This window comes from Convolutriloba macropyga, chromosome 6 (assembly GCF_964194025.1).
Source record: "Convolutriloba macropyga chromosome 6, txConMacr16.3, whole genome shotgun sequence".
Taxonomy (NCBI): Eukaryota; Metazoa; Xenacoelomorpha; order Acoela; family Convolutidae; genus Convolutriloba; species Convolutriloba macropyga.
In genome coordinates, this window is record NC_134473.1 from 30,942,177 (window position 1) to 30,963,306 (window position 21,130).

The following is a 21,130-nucleotide window of genomic DNA, read 5'->3' on the forward strand; positions in this document are numbered from 1 at the left end:
GTATTCTAGAGAACAAATGTGTTAAGATTGCGTGTGGAATCCATTTGCCTATTCGGTTAATTTTGCCCGATTTGGGGGTCTGTACTGGCCAGTAATGAAACCTTTTATGTAATATTAAGTAATACTCTTAAAAGTTTGAAGAAAATTTGTTTCTTTGCTTGTTAGATCCATGGTTGTCTAAACTGAGCTTGATTGATTTCGTTTTTTTTTGTCATTCGCGCCAGTGGGAAAAATTGACTGATTTTGTTATTTTTTTCAGTCGCACCAGTGGGAAAAATAATTGTTTCAACTTCTGAGGACGTCAAAATGGCCAATAATATGGAGCCCATTGACAGCAATCGTATCCAGTACTTTGTGGATGGAAAAGACGAGAGTGAAATCGACCGATGTTTGACAGTGGCCGAGAGGAATGGGACTAGTTATGCTTCACGGGACTTGCGATTAGACTTCACTTCTGAACACATAGTTGGATTCGTTCACGTTTTGACGCCGCATGATTCTTCGGGTACCAAATTTAATTGTCGTGCAACATTTAGTTTTGGCATGTGCCAACCGAACACTGTCAATCCCTCGCCCCCTCCCACCCACCCCACCCCCACAACCACCACCAAAATTGGACATTCAACCTCCATAATTTAAATCTTTATCTGTACCTGCATCGATAAACGGCACAGAGCCGGGGGGGGGGGGGGGGGGGGCTTGGTAAAACTGTACCATAAAATCCGTGAACGCGAACAAGAGTTGCTTTTCAAAGCAAAACAAAAAATAGTAAATGGTAACTGATTATTAAAAGAAAAACATCTTCTAAAGCCGTGAAACCAGCCATAATAATTTTTAAAGGCATAAACAGAAAACTGAAACCTATCATTTGTTTAAAAACGTTGAGATGCAAAATTGAATTATTCACGATGTTGGCAAGTTCATCGAATCCGGAAAACTATACTGAGGAATCTAATTTGACTCCTCTGCATAATGTCAAAATATTCATAATTTAATAATTAATATTCCAAAGAAATTAGCTATCATCTTAGTTTAAACATTTTATATATGATCCTTACTTGAAACCAAAGAAACACTATATGATCCTAGATTTAAGCTAAGTAAAATAAAGTATCTGTCTAATGGGAAAGCAAATATAACGTGTAGAGAACTTTTTCATTTTCAAGCTTAAGATATCGTCGGTTTTCGTTGGTTTTAATTCACCGAAAGCGATCAAAACCCTTATTTTCCTTATTTTTTTCGATGGTTTGGGCAATCTGTGTCGTTTGCAAACGCAAGAAGCGTCGCTAATCGTCAGTTTTAAAACATAAGAACACGTGCTGATCTTCTATCAGTCAAACTCACCAAAAACCTTACAGTTCTTAATGCTTTTTAACGATAACACCTCGAATCATGAACGAAAACAACTATACCGGCAAAAATGACGATTATCGACACTTCTTACATATGAAACAACGGCATCGACAAAATCGGCGATAATTGACACTTCTTATATAAATCATGGAGGATAACAACAAAAAAAGACGACAATCGACACTTCCTACAGAAATTATCAACTGTGCCGACGATAATCAAAACTTCTTACAAAAATTATTGATTATACCGACAAAAACAAAAACAATAACACTTGTACATAGCAAAAGGATACCGGCAAAAGGACGATAATACCGGCAAAAGGACGATAATCGATACTTCCTGCATGAATTATCGATGATACCGACAAAAGTGACGAGAACCGATATTTCCTACATAAATTATTGATGATACAAAAAAACCGACGATAAACAACACTTCACATAGAAACTATCAACGATATTGAGAGAAACGATGGTGATCGACCCTTCTTGCATAAACTACTATTAATACCGACAAAAACGACGGTAGTCAACATTTCTTACATAAATTATGGATGAAACAAATAAAAATGACAATAATTGACACTTTCTACAATAATTATCGATTGCGCAAAAGAAAACGACAATTATCAGCGCTTCTTAGTTAAACTATCAATGATACCAAAAAACCACAAAAATTGACGTTTCTTATTAAAATTATGGATTATGCAGACAAAACGCCAATAATCGACCTTTCATGCATAAAATATCGACTAAAAAACGACGATAATTGAATTTTCTCGCATAAATTATTGATTATAAATACAAAACCGACGATAATCATCACTTCTTACAGAAACTATTGATGATACCGACAGAAACGATAGTGATCAACCTTCTTGCAAAAATTATCAATAATACCGATGAAAACGACGATACTCGACACTTTTTTTGATAAATTATCGATTAAACCAACAAAACGAAGTTAATTGACACTTCCTTTTAAAAATATTTTTTGTGCCCACACAAATGACAATTATCGACATTTCTTACTTAAATTATCAACGATACCAACAAAAAGGATGTAATCACCACTTCTCGCGTAAATTATTGGTGACCCAGACAAAAACGATATAACCAACTCGTCTTATATAAACTACCAATGATACCAATAAAAACGTAATTGACAGTTCTTGCATAAATTATCGATGATAATGGCAAAAACGACGATAATCGACCCTTCTTGCATAAATTATCAAGAATACAACAAAAAGATGGAATAAATACGTCTTGAATAATTTGTTGCTGATACCGACAAAAAGACACTTCTTACATAAATTATCGATCAAACCAACAAGACGATGGTCATCAACATTTCTTGCATAAATTATTGATGACAAGGGGAAAATGACGTTAATCGGCACCTTTTACATACATTATCGATGATACCGACAGATGATAATCGACAATTTCTGCATAAATTATCAATGATACCAACAAAAACGACATCAGTTGACACTTCTTACATAAATTATAGATGATACCAACAAAAAGAACCTTTTTTGACACTTCTTACACAAATTATTGATGATAACCACACCGACAATAATCGACACTTCTTATATGAATTATCGATGATAACGAAATCGTCAAAAATCGACAAAAAACGACTCTTTTTGAGTCGATTTGGTCGCTATTTAATCATTCGGGGTACCATAGGTGTCCCAAGAAGCCGAATAAATCTTTTTATTTTTCTAATGTAACAATGAAATTAAAACATTGCAGTGTCCTTTTTTACAAAAATTCTTAAGATTTTTAAAACTAACATAACAGGTCGGAAAATGAATTTTCTCAATATATTTTTTCTCTTAAATTATTGCTACTCCTTAGAAGTGAGAAAATATTGTTTTAACTTCGTCAAAATGAACTTTTACAGAATCTGAAAATTAAACTCAGATGAAACAAAATTGTAACATTTGATTGTGTTTTTTTAACATTATTCTTTTTTTAAAAACCATTTTCTTTATTTCGTATTTCTGTAGCCGTGGACATGAAATCTGTTCATGTCTCTCAGTGTTTCGAGGATGGTTCCTGCACATTATGTGGGACCCTGGAATCTTCACTTCCCGGTGCCTGGATCTCTGTGCAATGCAATGACGTCAGACCCTCCACTCACGTGACTTTTTCTGTTCATTCACCAAATGGACTGGAAGAAAACGTTGACAAAATGTTCATATGTGGAGTGGAAGTCATTGGGCGTAAGAGTATTCTGAAAAACTATTTTGTATATTATTGAGACACTTCATGAAAAAGACTTGTGAAAAACAGTCAAAAATCTACAGCAACAACAATTTTCGCCCGTTTTTTTTAGGTTTTTGAATGGTGGGTTACACAATTTTTAAAATGTTTAAAAATAGTCGTATTACGTAAAAACCAATGGAAAAGCAATCAAAAACAGCTCATTTTGTAAAAGTAGGGGGAGAAATTTTCAACTAAGGGAAGCCCCTCAATTTTTTATTTAAAAAGTGTCTGCTTAAATTTTTCCTCTTTTGAATTTTACACCGCACTTCACCCCTAAAAATTGAGTGTATCCAAGACACTTTAAAACTGCTTAATATTTAATTAGTTATCCTGTGTTGTGTTGCATTCCAAGATATGATAAAAAATATTACTCATAGTACAGAACTGCCACAGTGTTGATCAATGTTAAACTTAGCGTTGACAATCAAAGAAGACTTTAGGAAAGGGTAACAATGTATGTGGGATTCCTGTTGCTCACACACAGTACGATACGACTTGAAAAATTAGTCACCTCCAAATACATAGCGAAAAAATACGAGCTTTCAAATTTTTAAAAAATGCTGTTTCGTCAAAATTTTTTTTCCGGTTAATCTCTCTCTCTCTCTCTCTCTCTCTCTCTCTCTCTCTCTCTCTCTCTCTCTCTCTCTCTCTCTCTCTCTCTCTCTCTCTCTCTCTCTCTCTCTCTCTCTCTCTCTCTCTCTCTCTCTCTCTCTCTCTCTCTCTCTCTCTCTCTCTCTCTTCTCTCTCTCTCTCTCTCTCTCTCTCTCTCATCTCTCTTTTCATTTTCAATTTTTCTCTCTATTTTCCTCTATGTTTTTTGTTTGATTTCTTTCCTCCTTTTTATTCTGGACATTTTTGTGAGTAATTGAGTATGTTTGAATCATTTTGACAAAGATAATAACAAACTATAATTTTATATCTGATTTCTTTATATATAAAAACCCGCCTGACATAAAATTCATCTTTTAGATGATACTAGCGCTGAGGTCAACCCATCTTATTAATAGTTGTGACAATTTCTTTTCCCAGCGTCTCTAGCTTGTCACTAACAATAGATTAATTAATGAAAATTGAAAACAGAGAAAATGTCTGGCGTATTTTTTCAATTTTAACATTTTATCAATGCCTTTTGTCCTTTTTTGTACGTAAATCATAACAATTAGCTGAAACCGAGCTCTAACAATTGAATATTGCCTTTCATATATCAATCCCTTTTTTTTCAGAAACAATACTTAAAAGATTTGCGAGTAAAAGGAAGAACTCTTGCTACAAAAAACTAAAACATGATCTGATTTGTTAACGCACTATTTATATGTAGATGGAACAACTGAGGTTGGAACAAAAACTTCAAAAAAGACAGAAGATATATGTAGATACATGAGACAGAACACATTTATTTGAAAACGCTGCATAATTTTGTTTTGAGTTGAAAACGCTGCATAATTTTGGTGAATATGAGTTGACCAATGTTAAAGAAAAAAACTTTGATACTTTTTTCATCTGAGGTAGATTTGTCTGTGGACGCTTCCTTCAAACGCTTCCTTCAAAAAATTCGAAAGTCAGGAAGGCAAAAAATAGTTACCAATTTTTAATGGGAAGGTTTTTATTGCTGTCATCGGTAGCCAAAATAAATTTTTCAGAAGTCCAGAACCCGGCAATGATTTTAAAAAATTTATTTAAACAAAATAATCAATATAAAATTTCGATTGGCACCAAAAGTTAGAAGTGCACTCAATGTTGTTGGCCGTTTTCTGAAGTTGACTACTTGCAAAAATTGAAGCTAGGACTACAACCATATTATTTTTTTGCCTTATTACGAGTTTTAAATAGTATGAAATCTGATTATGTGCTGTTTGGTATGTGAATCAGGATAACTGACGCAACTAGATGCATTATGAAAAGTACATTGAAACTAGAACTTGGTTTGAAAAAAATTAAGGATTATTGAAAAACGAAGGTTTAAGAAAGTTTACTTAGCTGCATTGTTGAGTTTTTCTGAGTTTTTCAATAAGCCAAGAACTCTTAGAATGCCGAGTGCTTGCCCAACTTTGAGAACACAAAATTTAAGCTGCGTTTATTCTGACAACACATCTGGATTATTGAAAATAGGAAAATGTTTGAGATAACAACAGTATTTGATGCCAAGCATGAACAAAGTTCCTTGTTTATGGAAAAATAGTACCCAAAAATATTTAAGACATTAGAGAATATGTAGAGTGAATTATTCTTGCCCTCATCTGTCAATTATGTACCAACCTAGTTTCAACTTAATGTCAAATTTGCAATTATTTATAAAGAAGTTTGCAAATTTTGTAAAAATAATGCATTAATTTTACAAATATTTGCAAATAGGTCTGAATATTTTTGTCTCTTCTTATAGTTCGCAGTGGGCCTTGTAGGGTGATTTTACCTCACAAATCGTTTACAAGATGTACTTTAAACATTTTTCAATTAAATTAGGCAATCTCTTAGGAAAATGACCCACATTGATAAATTAAGCAGAGATCGTCCGGAACGAACTCGGTTCATCGTTTGCAAATTTTTGCAAAATTAAGATTAATTTGCAAAATTTTGCAAATTTGATCTTGTGAAGAGATTTGCAATTTTTGTTTTTACAAATTTGGCATTATTTAGCAAAAATTTGCAAATGTTTGCAAATTTGGCATTAGTTTTGAACTAGGGCAACTAGATAACAAAGCTTTAAAAACTATTCGTGAGCCCTTCGTTCATGCTAAAATATTTTTCAACCGATATTTTTCCTTCGCATGGCAACGAATCAGAACAGAATAAAATATTCCTCTTTTGATCTAAAATCTTATTACTCATTGAGTTGCTGGAAACCGTATCAATCAAAAATCTTCCACGCTAAACTACCTTTAAATTGTTCAGGGTATTTTGTTAAGAAGAGGTTCTAGAAGATTTCGGTATAAACTATGACTTCATCTTCGGAAGTGATTGACAGAATCTTTTCGTCAGCAATCAAATAACCGCAGGGTTTTACAAAGTACTTTTATTCGCCCTAAGATTGAAATGAAATTAAAAGAACAACGAAATAGAAATAACCAATTTTCGCTTGTAGAATAGTATAACTGTTCGTTATACAAAATCACGTCGTTTTTCCCATCCGTTACAAATTTGTGGAAAAAAACATAGCATTGTATGAAATGGCGGAGTGTAACATGAAATGGTGAGTGTTTTAGAAATTTGCCGTGAATAAAAATTTCATTTCTCTAAAGTCTGTTTAAAACTTGAGTATAAATACTATGAAATCGATGAAACAACGTAAAAAGCACAACACATTTTCCTTCTATCACCGTGAAATTAAACCACCAGAACTCTTTGTTTTCAAATTTTAGTCATAGTTTAGGTATGGTTCTCATTGTCGAATTTCTTTCATTTTTACAGGAGCTAACGAGCCGGAAATCAAGCATTTAACAATTGACGAAATAACGGATTCAGCAGTCAAAATATCAGCAGAGATAAACTTTGCCGATGCGATAACTGATGTAACGCTTACGTCACTCTACGAAACAAGATCTCATCAAGTTCTAGTTAATAATGACCACAAAATTGAGCATCAGTCGGCAGACTTGGATCCGGGCACGTCCTACCAGTTCACATTTGAGCCAAAACTTAGCGAAATGGTCGGAGATCCAAAAACTATTGATGTTACCACAAAATTGGGCGATTTGGTTATCGAATGTTCTGAAAATGATGCTATAGATTCTGTAAATGAAATATTTGGAGTCGAAAATGATCAGCAGAATTGTAGTCAAGAACCAAACCTTCTCGCTCAGTTCACGTGCGTTGTCTGCAATTTCGCCATTACTGGCCGATACGATAACATAACAGTATCGATTGAACCTAACTTCCGGACCGGTTTTCGACAATTTACGTCTAGCGATATTCAAATTCTGTTCACGAAGCTCACGCCAGGTGAAAATTACAAAATTTCTGCAGTCGTGCAAGCAGGGCCCTGGTTGGCGCGTAATTTTCGAAGTATTCAAACTCAACCAGCTAAACCTCTCTTGTTTCACTTTGAAGTAAAATTTGATAATTCCATTCAAATGAAGATTCTTCTTCACGGAAAGGGAACTTTGTTCTCGTATCACATTACTAATAACTCCTATTTTGTCAAAAATCATTCTGAAAAGTTTGCAAAATATAAGTATTTAGCTTTTGATCCAATCTTTTATGGTTTGACATTCGCAGCCTTTGTTACAAATAACGGACTAGAAAGTGAGAAAGTTGAAATCCTGCTCGAAGAAGTTAAATTTTTCAATGTAATTATCGGATCTGTCCAAGAAGGCCCCATGTTTTACTTTACTGTCAATTTTACACTCAACAGTCTAGTGTTTGACGAAATACGAGTAACTATTAACCCCGATCTTGACCAGACCGAGAGAATTTTTCCTCGCCCGGATTCGAAGTCAACGTTCATCAGAATTGAACAGTTCCTCTGCGGTCGTGATGTAACTTTTACAATGGTACCGTATGACAAGAGATCAGGACCAGCAGGCCCCGGGATCGAGACTGGGCTGAGCCTGGAACCTTGCGTAGCTTTTTCTCAGTTGCAAAGCAGTGTAAATTTGCTGATTAATGAACAAAAATCCGAAATCTCTGTGACAATTCCAATCAAAGGAGAAGTTTCAGAAATTGACTTGCATTTCTCGGACCGAGATGGAAACATACAGGATTTTCAGCTCAACAGTAAGTATCATATCGAAAACTTCCACTTTTGACCAATGGCTATGTTTAAAATTTCATGCATGTTAAATCAAATAAAAAAATTCAAGGAAAATTTTTTCTACGATCTGGAATGTTCTACCGTTTTTTTTAAAATGCGTCATTTTTTTCTAAAACTTTCACCAGCGAAGCTTATTATCTACCACAAATAATTGACAATCATTTTTCAAAATCGTTGTTTTCAGTTTCTTTGAAATTAAAATTAGGTTATAAACCAGCTGAAAAACATGCTTAATTATATCGCAGTCACTCTTGTTGTTAGAGCTCGCAAATGCTTCCATAAATGGATCATAGAGATTCAATAAATAAAATTGATGGAACCAATTTATTTCCACTTAATGAGAGGAACAAAAATTTCAGTTCAAATTCCATGTGCTATTGAAAAATATTTCTGAATCATTTTGAAACTTTACATGATTTTGAAATAACTGTTTAAACTGTTTGAAATCTATTTTGCATTGGTTTCAGAATGGCGTGAAACAGATCATCTGTCGAAATCAAATCAGTTTTTTTTAAAAGAAAATGTCCTCAAACTTCTAGTTTTTAAATCGATATATTTTAAACAAGCAAAATAATCCGATTGTGCTAAAAAGAAAGTTCAACAAATTTACGCAAGCAAACTGCAACAAAATTGAGTTTCTCGTTTTGGATTTGTTGTTTAAAAAAAGATTCACAGTTGTAATCGTTGTGAAAAAAAGAGTTCCATAGGTATAAGGGAAATAAAAAAAGTTTAGAAGTCAAAAAAGTTAGGCAACTGTCAGAAAAACTAATGAAGTCAAGTTATAACCCAAATTTTTCACAATTTGAAATCTGACTTTTGTATTTCTTACCTCCCATTTTTAAAAGTTATAGTATTCTTCTTTATCATTCCTGGCCTGGGACCGAAAATTGTGGAGTTACTGAAACAAACTATTGGAATGTTGATTTACTGTGGTCGGAAAGTGTACTTACACAGTTCAACGAAACAAGCAAAACAAGCAGGAAACAAAAATACAGGACTAGAGACAATAATTTATTTCAAAATTGTTATAATTTCGGGTCAACAATAATAACAACAAAAACTGACTAATAATGTAATCCAAATGTCATTCATAATTTTAATTTTCACGATCCGCAAATGGTTCAGCTGGAAATGGTTTTTTTGTGATTAATTTTAATTCACACAGGCAAATGTTTTCAGGGATATCAAATAAAATTGTTACTTGTCAACGTTCGACGGACTGTTTTAGAGTAAAGAAGATTTTGTCTTAAGAAATCAAAAACTAAATTGTAGCTGGATTGACTAGAGTGTTTATACAGAGACCTTATGCTTGTAGTTTGTAAAAATAAAAAACTGCTGATGATTATATTTACAAGCTGCATTTTGTTATCCGTTTTCTCAGTGAGGTGAAAAACATTGCAACAATATTTTGTGTGAAAAAAGTAAAAATAAGTGTTGCTTTTTGTGTCCCATTTTGTGAGTTGGTTTTATTGATGAAAATGATTCAAGCATTAATTTGAAGCTGCTTCTAGATACCGTCTTGCATAAATGAAAAAAAATATGCGTGTTCGTTGCGAAAAATATCTTTGTCGTAGGCCAAAAATAATTAAATGGACAAGAATGGAGAGCCCAAAAATGTCTTTTGGCAAAGATAATGAATATGATAAAAATTCAAAAAATCCATCAACGGCTCAGACGGCTTGAGGAAAATCAATTAGGAGCTGTAATATAAACGTGTACTAGGGTTCATTTCGTCCACATACGTATTTTAATGTTTGTAAGTCATTGTTTTGAATCACTTTTTGCCGGATAAATTTTATGAAATCTTCATTTAAGAAAATGGAAGATAGTTACTCAGAATTTGGAGTCAAAAATATCTGATAGTAGAAACTCCAGTTGACAAAAATAAACTTGCAATCGTTGCTTATTGATTTTCAGAGCTACTTTTTTACGTTGTTTTTTAGAGCTACAATTGTTGATTTTAAAACCTACATAACGTCTGTAAAATCAAGTGTGATAACTTTTTATTTTAGTTATCAAAACAAAGGACGCCTCAGCAGAAAAGATACGCTTACATTTTTAATCATTAATGACTAATTGTATAGAATCAGGATAACATCTGCTTGAAGATTATAATAATGTTTCAATTAATTTGCAAAAAATTTAGAATATTTTGAATTCAACTTGCAATTATGCTGTATTATTATAAGTTCATCCTGCAAGTTTCGTTCAAAATTTTGAGTTCTCCTATAATTTTTCGGGTTACTTTGCTACATTTGGTGGTTGGTCGAGCTGAGAAGTTGCAAAATCTAACGCAGTCAAGTTAAAAGCCGACTTTTAAAAGCCCAGAATTTCCAATAAAAATTTTGGGGTTCTTCCCTCTTCATTTTTCTTTTCGGTGGTTTTACATTCCTTCTTTTTCATTCCGGGCCTAGAAGCAGCAGTGGCGGAGTTACTGAAAGAAACAATTGTAATGATGGTATATTTCGGCAGCTTGGCGAACTTGCACAGTTCCCCAAAACAAAAAAAACAAAGAATAAACAATACAAACAGGACAAAGGAAAAAACTAGTCCCAATTTTTCTATAGTGTCGATTTAATCACAATGACATTAGCTGGCAATTATTTTTTAGAACGTCTTATCTGATCACAACTTATTACAACAGCAAATAATGAAATGGATTTTTCTTGGTTTTGTTATTGCATGTACAGAGAAGTGTTTTCAGAAAAATTAAATAAAATTGTTTGAGATTTATTTCTATTGGATATATAATAAGTAATCAATGTTTTTATTTAGCTGGATTGGTGGGAAAACTTTTTAATGCAGAGAACAATTTTTGTGTTTGTGGTTTGTTAAAAAGAGATATTGGGTTATAAAATGGCTGCTGGGAAAAATGACGCCGGTGTTTCTTTTTGAGTGTATTTTTCGAAGTAACATGTTTGACGAAAAAATAATTCAAGCACAAATTTGAAGCTGCTTCTAATTATCATCGTCTTCCGTAAAATATATAAGATCATGTTGGTTTCTCCAAAAAATATCTTTGTCAGTTACTCAAAAAAATTTTATGCCAAAGATAATGAATATGACAAGATCGCAGAACATCCACCAATGAGGTCAAGTGGTTTTTGGAAAAATAATTTGAAATAGGAACATAAACAAATATTAGCGTGCATCTCGTCAGAAAATTTATTTTAATGGTGGAAAGCTGTTTCATTAACTCAATTCTATGACTAATTTTTTAATGATATCTTCATAGAAAAATTTATTTATCGTGACTCGTATTTAGGTGCCAAATCTTTTTAATGGTAAGAATTCACATTTGATGAAATCAGACTTGCAATCATTGTCTATTGATTTTAAGAGCTACAATTTTGCGCCCCATATATTACTCTTTGTTTGGTTAAAATTTATATCCATTTGTTAATATTTCATAATCAATCATTACTTATCTTGAATAACTACCATTTTAAAACAAACTCAAAGATCGAATTTTACATAACATTTTATAGAATTTTACATACTTACATATAGTTTAACAAATGTTTAAAACTTTTTATAAAAAAATTACAAGTTTTACATATCTTATTATCCTGGTCTCATCAATTTGCTTATGATTTCTGGCTGTAAGCCCCGGTTCTGAAAACCGCCATGATGTTGCGAAGGGTTAGTTCTGTGGGCTTTGCTTCATTTCCAAGTAACCAGAACCGACCACTTTCTTATGCAGTACAGCTTCAATCCCCCCACCCCCACCCCCAATACCCCCACCCCCAGGACCAAATACAATAATTTATTTCAAAATTGTTATAATTTCGGGTCAACAATAATAACAACAAAAACTGACTAATAATATAATCCAAATATCATTCATAATTTTAATTTTCACGATCCGCAAACGGTTCAGTTGGAAATTGTTTTTTTTTGTGATTGATTTTAATTCACACAGGCAAATGTTTTCAGTTTGCCCCCCCACCCACCTACCCTTGTTCACATAAAATTTCATAACGGGGCTTATAAATGGCCGGCACTTCAGAAAGTTTCTAAATGCAAACTACGTGCTTCATACCTGTGTATTGCTTTTTTAGGCCAAGGACACGAAAAATGTATTTCCATGTCTTCAAATTCATCGGACTACGATGAGCAGTGCATATTTTCTACAAAAGTTGGTGCCGTGGACGTCGCATTCAACATTAGCATTACCATAACCGGTACCAATGGGAAAATCTCGGAACATTTCTATTTGTTGACATCAACTGCGCCCGTTCCCAAGTTCCAGGGGTGCGTTGGTATCAGAAGCCAGCTAGGAAGTAATCCAGGAACTGTTCAATGTTTTGTGGAATGGCATCGCGGAATCGAAGGTATCGACTCTGTTTATGCATTTTTGACGGACTTCGAAGGAAAGTCGACGCCAAATAGAGGTAAAAAACATCAATGCTTCAATAGAGCAGCCCTGGGTTGACCAAACTTACTTACCATAAAACAAACCGTATATGGCACCTTACTTACCATAAAACGAACCATATATGGCACCTTACTTGCCATAAAAACGAACCATATATGGCACCTTACTTACCATAAAACAAACCATATATGGTAACTTACATAAAAAGGTCCATATATGGCTCGTTGGACTGTTTAGCAGCGAAATTCAAAAATTTTTAATATCATTGCAAGTTTTCATATGTTTAGCAAGTTCCCATAAAATCCATATATAGCGTTTTATAGTTGGTAAGCTTCTTTTATGGTTAACCGGGGCTAAAGAGGGAACTTGACCGAGGGTTTTCCATAGGGACACTCTGCATCGATAATTTATTTCCTTTGAAAACTCTTTAAATAATTAATTAATATCTGTTTCAGAAGCAGTTGCTTCCCCTACTTCGGACGTTGTGTTCTACGTGCATTTCCAATCGGAATTGACCGCATTGTCAGATGTGAGGAAGTTCTAAAAAAATTGCTCGAAAAGAAGTCGAGTAACATGTTTGATAGTTCTAGAAGGATGACGTCAAGTAGGCGTCTAGCAGAATGCGAGAAAGATAGAAATGAACCAAAATGATACCCACTATCTAATGGCCAGTTTCGAAAGAATGTTTTAAGCTGAATTGCTGCCTAAATTTTTCTAAACCGAATGGCCTAACGAACATATTAAAGAATCCGTATTATCATAAAAATATCATTTTTTCTTGTTCTGCTAGATGCCCATTCGGCTAGAACTCCTGGCTTCCATCATGGGCAACAGTAAAACAGTGAGAGCCTATCGAATCTTTTGCACAATGTATTTTCCAATGGCACATTCTTGACGTTGAAGTGAATTTATAATTTTATAACTGAAAGAAGAAGGAAACAAAAGTGATAACTATAAATTGCGGGAAAATTAAGAAACGAGGCGAACTTGATTGTTGCCCATTCGAGTATTGTCATTTTCGAAATGTATTCGAACAAATATTTTTCATTTTCAATTAGGGCAGTTCATAGAAAATATTTCTACTATGAATCTATGTTATCATTTAGCCAAGAAAAAAACGTTTTCACTTTATTATTCCAAGATCGGACAACATTAACATCGAGTCGCGCATAGGGGTGACCAAATTTTTATTATGAAGTAACACAAGAAGTCAAAAACATATTATGGAAAGAAAGAAAAAAACGAAAGAGAGAGAGAGAGAGAGAGAGAGAGAGAGAGAGCGAGAGAGAGAGAGAGAGAGAGAGAGAGAGAGAGAGCGACAGAGAGCGACAGTGAGTGATAGAGAGAGAGAGAGAGAGAGAGAGAGAGAGAGAGAGAAGGAAGAAGAGAGAGAGAGAGAGAGAGAGAGAGAGAGAGAGAGAGAGAGAGAGAGAGAGAGAGAGAGAGAGAGAGAGAGAGAAGAGAGAGAGAGAGAGAGAAGAGAGAGAGAGAGAGAGAGAGAGAGAGAGAGAGAGAGAGAGAGAGAGAGAGAGAGAGACTGTGAGCGATAGAGAGAGAGAAGAGAGAGAGAGAGGAGAGAGAAGAGAGGAGAGAGAGAGAGAGCGACAGAGAGCGACAGTGAGTGATAGAGAGAGAGAGAGAGAGAAGGAAGAGAGAGAAAGAGAAGAGAGAGAAAGAGAGAGAGAGAGAGAGAAGATAGAGTGGGAAACAGAGAGAGAGAGAGAGAGAGGAGAGAGAGAGAGAGACTGTGAGCGATAGATGAGAGAGAGAGAAGAGAGAGAGAGAGAGAGAGAGAGAGAGAAGAGAGGAGAGAGAGAGAGAGAGAGAGAGAGAGAGAGAGAGAGAGAGAAAGAGAGAAGAGGTGTGAGTGTGTGTGAGAGCGAGAGGAGAGAGAGAGAGAGAGAGAGAGAGAGAGAGATTGAAAAATATGACCAAAACATTCATCGCGTGGTTGTGGGTGAGCAGTTTAAACAACGTTTGAATCCTGGATATCGTGAATCTTTCTTAATTCGTGATAGCAAACCTGAATTAAGAACTAGTTACATAGAGACAAAATTTTGAACAATGTTGAATTTTGTTTCTCTCATGCCTCACTTTTTCTAGAAACAATCGACACTACTGTCTAAATTAAACCAAATTCGAACGTAACCTTTCAACCTTTGATTGATTTCTTTTAAAATGACAGATAAATTAACAAAAAACTTAACACTTAGCCCAAAAAAATGTTCCCACAAAGAAACAGAAAAAAAGAAATGTTTTACAATAACTTATCGCAATTAGTCTTTTATAATTTTTTGAATCCTTGACATTGTAGTTGAGCTTCGTTTATTTGAACTTCACCAATTCTTAGCAAGTGTAAAAAAATAAACCTCTATGTGAGACTAGGAACAAAAATTTTATACTCTGCGTTTACTTAGACACTTCACACTGACTTCAATAGACTCCATTAACTTGATCACCACAATTTTTCACTGAAATCCTTGTGATGGCGCTTCCATTGAGTTAATTTTTTGTTTATTGTTGTTGCCAGAAACTTGCTGTTTATTACTTTAAAACGCTCAATTAGGCGATAGAGAGTCATTTTGCTGACTTTTAGAATTGCTATAAAAGTATTAGAGGCTGTTTCGACTCAGCTTAGACTTTCTTCAAACTTTGCGATTGTATTAGTCTTGCTCATGAAAAACTGAGCATTATTTAATACTCTGAGACATTTTCCACTTATTAAATTCATATGGAATAAATAACTAAAAACAGATAATTTAACGATTACAGAAAAATCGCTCATCAGTTGCAGTCTTCGTTATCGCAAAATTGGGTATTTATTTGTATTTCGAAACAAAAATTTGCTGCTCATTTTTAGACCATGGTATGCTTGAAATATATGTCATTTTTCAAAGTGTATTTTGTGCAGTCAGCTGTTATTATATAGTTTAGCAAAATTCGCTTCTGAGGTTGCCCTAAGAATGTAACAATGAGATACGCTATAACTTAATCTCTGAAAAATTGATCAAGAGAAAAATTATAAAATCTCGGAAAATTTCTACTCGATTTTGATGGGATTACAGCCCGCTGACAAAAGATAGCAAATGTAGTCACTTGCATGTAACCGTTGTTCACGGAAAAACCAAAGAGCAGCTCAAATCTTGTTATTGCTGTTTTACAGGGTTGTTGATGCAATGAGGTTTGACAAGGTGCAATATTTTTTTTGTTATTTTCTTTGGGTTTCGCTATAGTATTATTTTTGCTTTTGATTTTATTGCTGAATTGATTGCACATTGACAACAATGTTTTTCTTCAATATTTTTCCTATGCAAGGATTTCTTATTTTGAGTGGTGTTTTTGTTGTTGCCATTCTGTTTCCATTTTTTTTTCATGATAATTACAGATGAAACCAATTGTGCTGCAATTATTTTCAATGAGTTTTTAGCATTGCATGGTTATTGTTTTGTAAAACATTACTTTGCAGAGCCAGCCGTGATTTTTAGAGGGAGGCTTTGCCTTGAAGGTCAAGTTCATTTCCAACCCTCCTTTTTAAAAAAAACACCATAGCTTTTATGAGGGTTTAGGCGTTTTATCCTTCAGAAAACAACAACAAACCGATATCTCATACAATGAATGAAAAAATGACTTTCCTAAACATTTGTGAAGTTACCTCAAACACCGAATACTGTTTTTGTACTTCCTACTTGACTGGCATAGCAAGCGTTCGTCAATGCTATTCAATTTACAACAACGTTCAACAACAACTGGCTGGATAACTCAGGAATTCACAAAGTTACTGAAGTGTGTCTAGAATCCAATTGGGTTCTTCAAAGTGTTGGATCATCGCGCAGCCAGGGGATCGTTTACACTGAGGACTTCAAGTATGAACATAATTTTCGTTGATTATTTTCGTTGATCAATACCCCCCACAATCCCAAATGTTTTAATTGGGAAAAAATTAATAGGGAATCCCCCCCACCCACAGTGAACAACAGATCTGGAATCTTCATCCTCTAAAAATTTTTTTACAAAATAGTTTTATAAGGTCTCAGAAGAATATTTATGATTCCATACAAATAGATCTTTTGAGACACTAAAGAGATATTGCATGATGAAGCTCCAGCAAATATGATCAACAGAGTTAATGACTAACGCCAAAATTTCAATGAGAAAAGTATTTTGTTAAGATTTTATACATTCTCATAAGATAAAATGTCTTCTCATGAGGTCCAAAAAGACAATAAGGCATAGCAGTTATTGCTTTCCATTTAAGATTCTAAAAAACTTTGACCTGTGACACTTCTCAGAGTTTTATAGCACATAATATTGAACTAACATCCGAACCGTCGTAATTGCATTTCTATAACTTACAAAATGTGAAGCAACAGAACTTTTGAGATCTCAAGAACTTCCCTGTCGGTTCCGGTTTTCAAAACATTAATAGTATTGTTTTTCTTTTTTAAAAAAAAGAGTCAACAGTTGTCGGCTTATAAATGTTTTCGAAGTATTTGCTGCAATATCAGCCAAAATAAACAAAGCAACACGTATTAAAACAGTAAATTTCGGTATTATTGTTTTGAGTCTTTTGATAAAAATAGTGATGTTTGGTTCTTTCTGATTAATAGAAATGTTTTTTTACTACGATCCATTATAAAGTTCTCTTGTTTTTTTTCCGCTGTACTTTACATTATCGTGTTAAAGAACCCAGGTTTTGGTCCAGACCCAAATTGAGCTATGATCAGACCCAATCTAGCGCACACCCCAGTGTTCCCAGACCGAAATTACAGGGTCTGGAAAGCGGTTCGAGCGCACAATAGTCTGGACCATGGTCTTATTTCGGTCTGATCAGAGGTCAATTCGGTCTGGACGGTCTGATCATAGTCTTTATAGTCTGGACCATGGTCTGGGTTCGGTCTGATCAGAGGTCAAATCGGTCTAATTTCGAGTGCATTTTTTTCAATTTTTTGGTTTTTTATTGAGGGATGGTGGCTCTGCCAAGAGGCAACAATAAAGCAGCGTTCCGATCAGACACTCATCTAAAGTCCGATGACTCTGTCAGAAACAAAGAGTCCAGCTGATAGCAGATGCCGGTCCCCTCAAGAGGAAGTTTTGCTTAACTGAAGACCACGACGTTTCTTGTGGAAAGCTGTCTAAGTTCATCCATTGAGTCAGAAATATGAACTAAGGGGTATGGTAAATAATGTTTTTCTCAACAGTTAGGTTTCGTTTTCATTAGCAGTATTTTCAGAATTGGTTTATCCTTAGATGATTTTTACACTGCAAACACCAGTTTTTATGAAATGAATATGTTATAGCAAAATTAAGAGAATTGTTCATAATTGAAATCTTTCTCTGATCAGACTATTTTGAGCGCACTTGAGTCTGATCACAGTCTGATTAAGGTCTGGGCAATGATCTGAAATTGAGTCTGGACCATGGTCTGAAGATGGTCTGAGCATAGTCTGTTTATAGTCTGGACAATGGTCTGAATTTGGGTCTGATCATAAGCGCACTATAGTCTGGACAGTGGTCTGGGCTTGGTCTGATCAGAGGACATTTTGGTCTGGAAAGTCTGATCAGAGATCATTTTGGTCTGTAAGGTCTGATCAGAGGTAAATTCGGTCTGCAGTGTCTGAGCAGAGGTCATTTCAGTCTGCATAGTCTGATCATAGCTCAATTTGGGTCTGGACCTAAACCTGGGAATATAAAGCACTCTTCATATTACACGGTCGTAACAGGTCAGGAGTTTTTAAGATGCTATAAGTTATGTACTATTTACTATATTCTCATCAGATTTTAACACCTTATCAAATTTTACTTGTTAAATGACTAGGAGTGCATCCAATCTCATACTGGTTCTATTTTATGGTTATCCACATGAAATCAAACGATGTGTGAGCTATTTTGGTTGATAGGTACCAGATCAATTTTGGCCAGATAACAACCGGCCTGAAGATGGCGCTACAAACACCAAATATCCCAAATGCCAGAGAGACCAAGTTCACTTACGATGGCATACGAATCAATTCCGCTGGTTTCGTCCAAGTCTACAAAGATTACAGCGAATACGTGAGTTTCACATATATATTTATTATACGTTTTCCATCTGATTAAAACAGTCAGAACTTTAAACTTTAGTTTGTTTCTCGAATCTACCAAATAAAATCAAAACAGCTCTTTGATTTTGTCGATAGATGCTAGATGAATTTTTTCATATATATATATATATATATATATATATATATATATATATATATATATATATATATATATATATATATATATATACATATATACATATATACATGTATATACGAAATGAGGCATGTCAATGATCTAGTTGTTGTGACTTGCCATTTCGTTTCGAAAAGTAGCAAACAGTTTTAAGCCTTTCGGACAGCTTTATTGGTAACTTCTAGATAGTGATGAAAGCGATTGGTTTTTCGATGTGATGTGTTTAGTAATTTTTGTGTGTTGTTTCTTTTAAATTGAAATTTCAATGATTTTTAGGCGGTTATTTGTTTAGGATAGGTTAAGAAGCGAAAAAATGCTGCAAATTCTGTTTATAATCTGGCAAGATCTTGCAAGAAAATTTTGCAAGGTTATGCATAATGTTGCAAGATTTTGCAAGAATAATATCCTGAATCGACTAGGGTTTGAAAAAGGAATCCCAGGTCTGGGTACAGACTTATGAAAAGACAAGGCAAACAAAGTCGAGTTAAAGTGTTTTCATGGGTTCATCATTGGTCTTTTCGTAAGCCTGCTTTTTTGCGATCAAAATTTTCCGTGCAAATTTGCATATAACGTAGCCAGCGTGTATGCTATATCATTTTCATTGATTCATATGAACCACATATCCCTCAACAACCTGCATTACTTTTTTAAAAAAACTAGTTCATAAATTTGAAAGGGAAAACCAACTGAATAACGCCGAAATTTTGTTATTGCTAAGGGGACTAGGACCAATACACTTAAGCTAGCTGGTTTCATTGAATCAAGTAATGTGGTAATATACTCGAGCTGCTATATCTCTTTATCTTAAGATTTGCTGAAAATTTAAGGATTTTGGCAGTTTTAAAACTGTTTCTTAAGTTGGACTGCTCTGGTTGGACTCCAAAAAGCGGAGGAAAAACGTGGTGACAACAAAAATTCGAGAACTTGCAAATTTTTTTGAGCTGTTTTTCTCATTGCGTGTGTTCTTAAGACCAGATGAATGAGGTTGCAACGCATTCAGTATACTAATGCGATTACTTCTGCAGAATATTCGATCGATTGCTAAGAACTTTTCTGAACTTGAAACTTTCCTAGCCGAGACATCAGAACCCGAAGTAATAGCACTTACTGAAACTTGGCTTTCAAAAAGCCCCACTCATGATTATTTTTCTTTAAAAAACTATCAAAATTTGGTAGTCGCTAACAGGGAGAAAAGAGGTGGGGGTGTTGCATTTTATGTTAGGAAAATTCTTGCCTATAAAATTGTTGCAAAGCTTGAGCTGAATGAATTGCAGATTCTTAAAAATTTTTTTGCATCCGTTCACATTTTTAACAGTTGTGTTCAAATCGCCTTCTACAAAATGTGGTTTTCTGTTAAACCAGCTGACAGAAAACATACTCAACTTAAACATACCCTTGGGTCAGAAACACTTGGTTTGTGGGGACTTCAATATAGACTTGCTTCGTAGCAGTAGTGCATCCGAATTGCTTAAAGGCACGTTAAGACTCTTTGAGTTAGAAAGTATGAACTCGGAATCAGTAACCTGAACATGTAGAGGTGAAGGCACATCAGTAGACCTTTGCTTTGCTAATCATGACGTAACAGTGTCCATTGTAGAAACGGCTATAACAGATCATTTCACTGTACTTTGTGACACAGATTGAGATGTGCAACATTGACGATAACGAAAAATGCAGCTATAGGTGTTGGAAAAAGCTAAAAAATTAACACACACTATTAAATATGAATTTTGTTTTACAACACGAATTAGTAAAGAATGATAAAATTTTTACGTATGGAACAAGTGAGGTAGCGTTCACAAAGTTTTTTGAGATTCTTGCTCAAGTTTTGAAAAAATATGTTCCGAAAGAAACAAACAAGTCTACTAAGAGAGCGAAAAAATGTTGGGTGGATAATAAGGTTAAAAAAAGATGTCAGCGCAAGAAAAAGCTATATCAGGAATACATTCACTGTAAAACACAAGAAAATTGGTTAAAGTTCAAGCAGCAGCGAAACAAAGCCAAAGCAGTTATAAGACAGTCTAAAAGGAAGTACTTTGATGTATATCTCTCCTGCAAGGAAAAACAAGGGAATAAAAACTTTTACAAAACAATGAAAAGTCCGAAACCCTCAGCTGCAAGTCTCAATGATGATGACCTTAGCCCAAATTGTGA

General features: G+C 34.4%; 1 protein-coding gene across 1 annotated transcript in view; it reads left to right on the plus strand.

The window, feature by feature from the left end:
- Window positions 1-21,130, plus strand: part of LOC142340926 (uncharacterized) — a 65,034-nt gene that overhangs the window by 33,384 nt on the left and 10,520 nt on the right. The window contains exons 7-13 of the mRNA XM_075391705.1: window positions 260-505; window positions 3,377-3,592; window positions 7,041-8,345; window positions 12,444-12,776; window positions 13,216-13,289; window positions 16,460-16,623; window positions 18,658-18,811. Of these exons, the coding sequence (XP_075247820.1) occupies window positions 260-505; window positions 3,377-3,592; window positions 7,041-8,345; window positions 12,444-12,776; window positions 13,216-13,289; window positions 16,460-16,623; window positions 18,658-18,811 (2,492 nt within the window). The remainder of the gene's footprint in view (window positions 1-259; window positions 506-3,376; window positions 3,593-7,040; window positions 8,346-12,443; window positions 12,777-13,215; window positions 13,290-16,459; window positions 16,624-18,657; window positions 18,812-21,130) is intronic.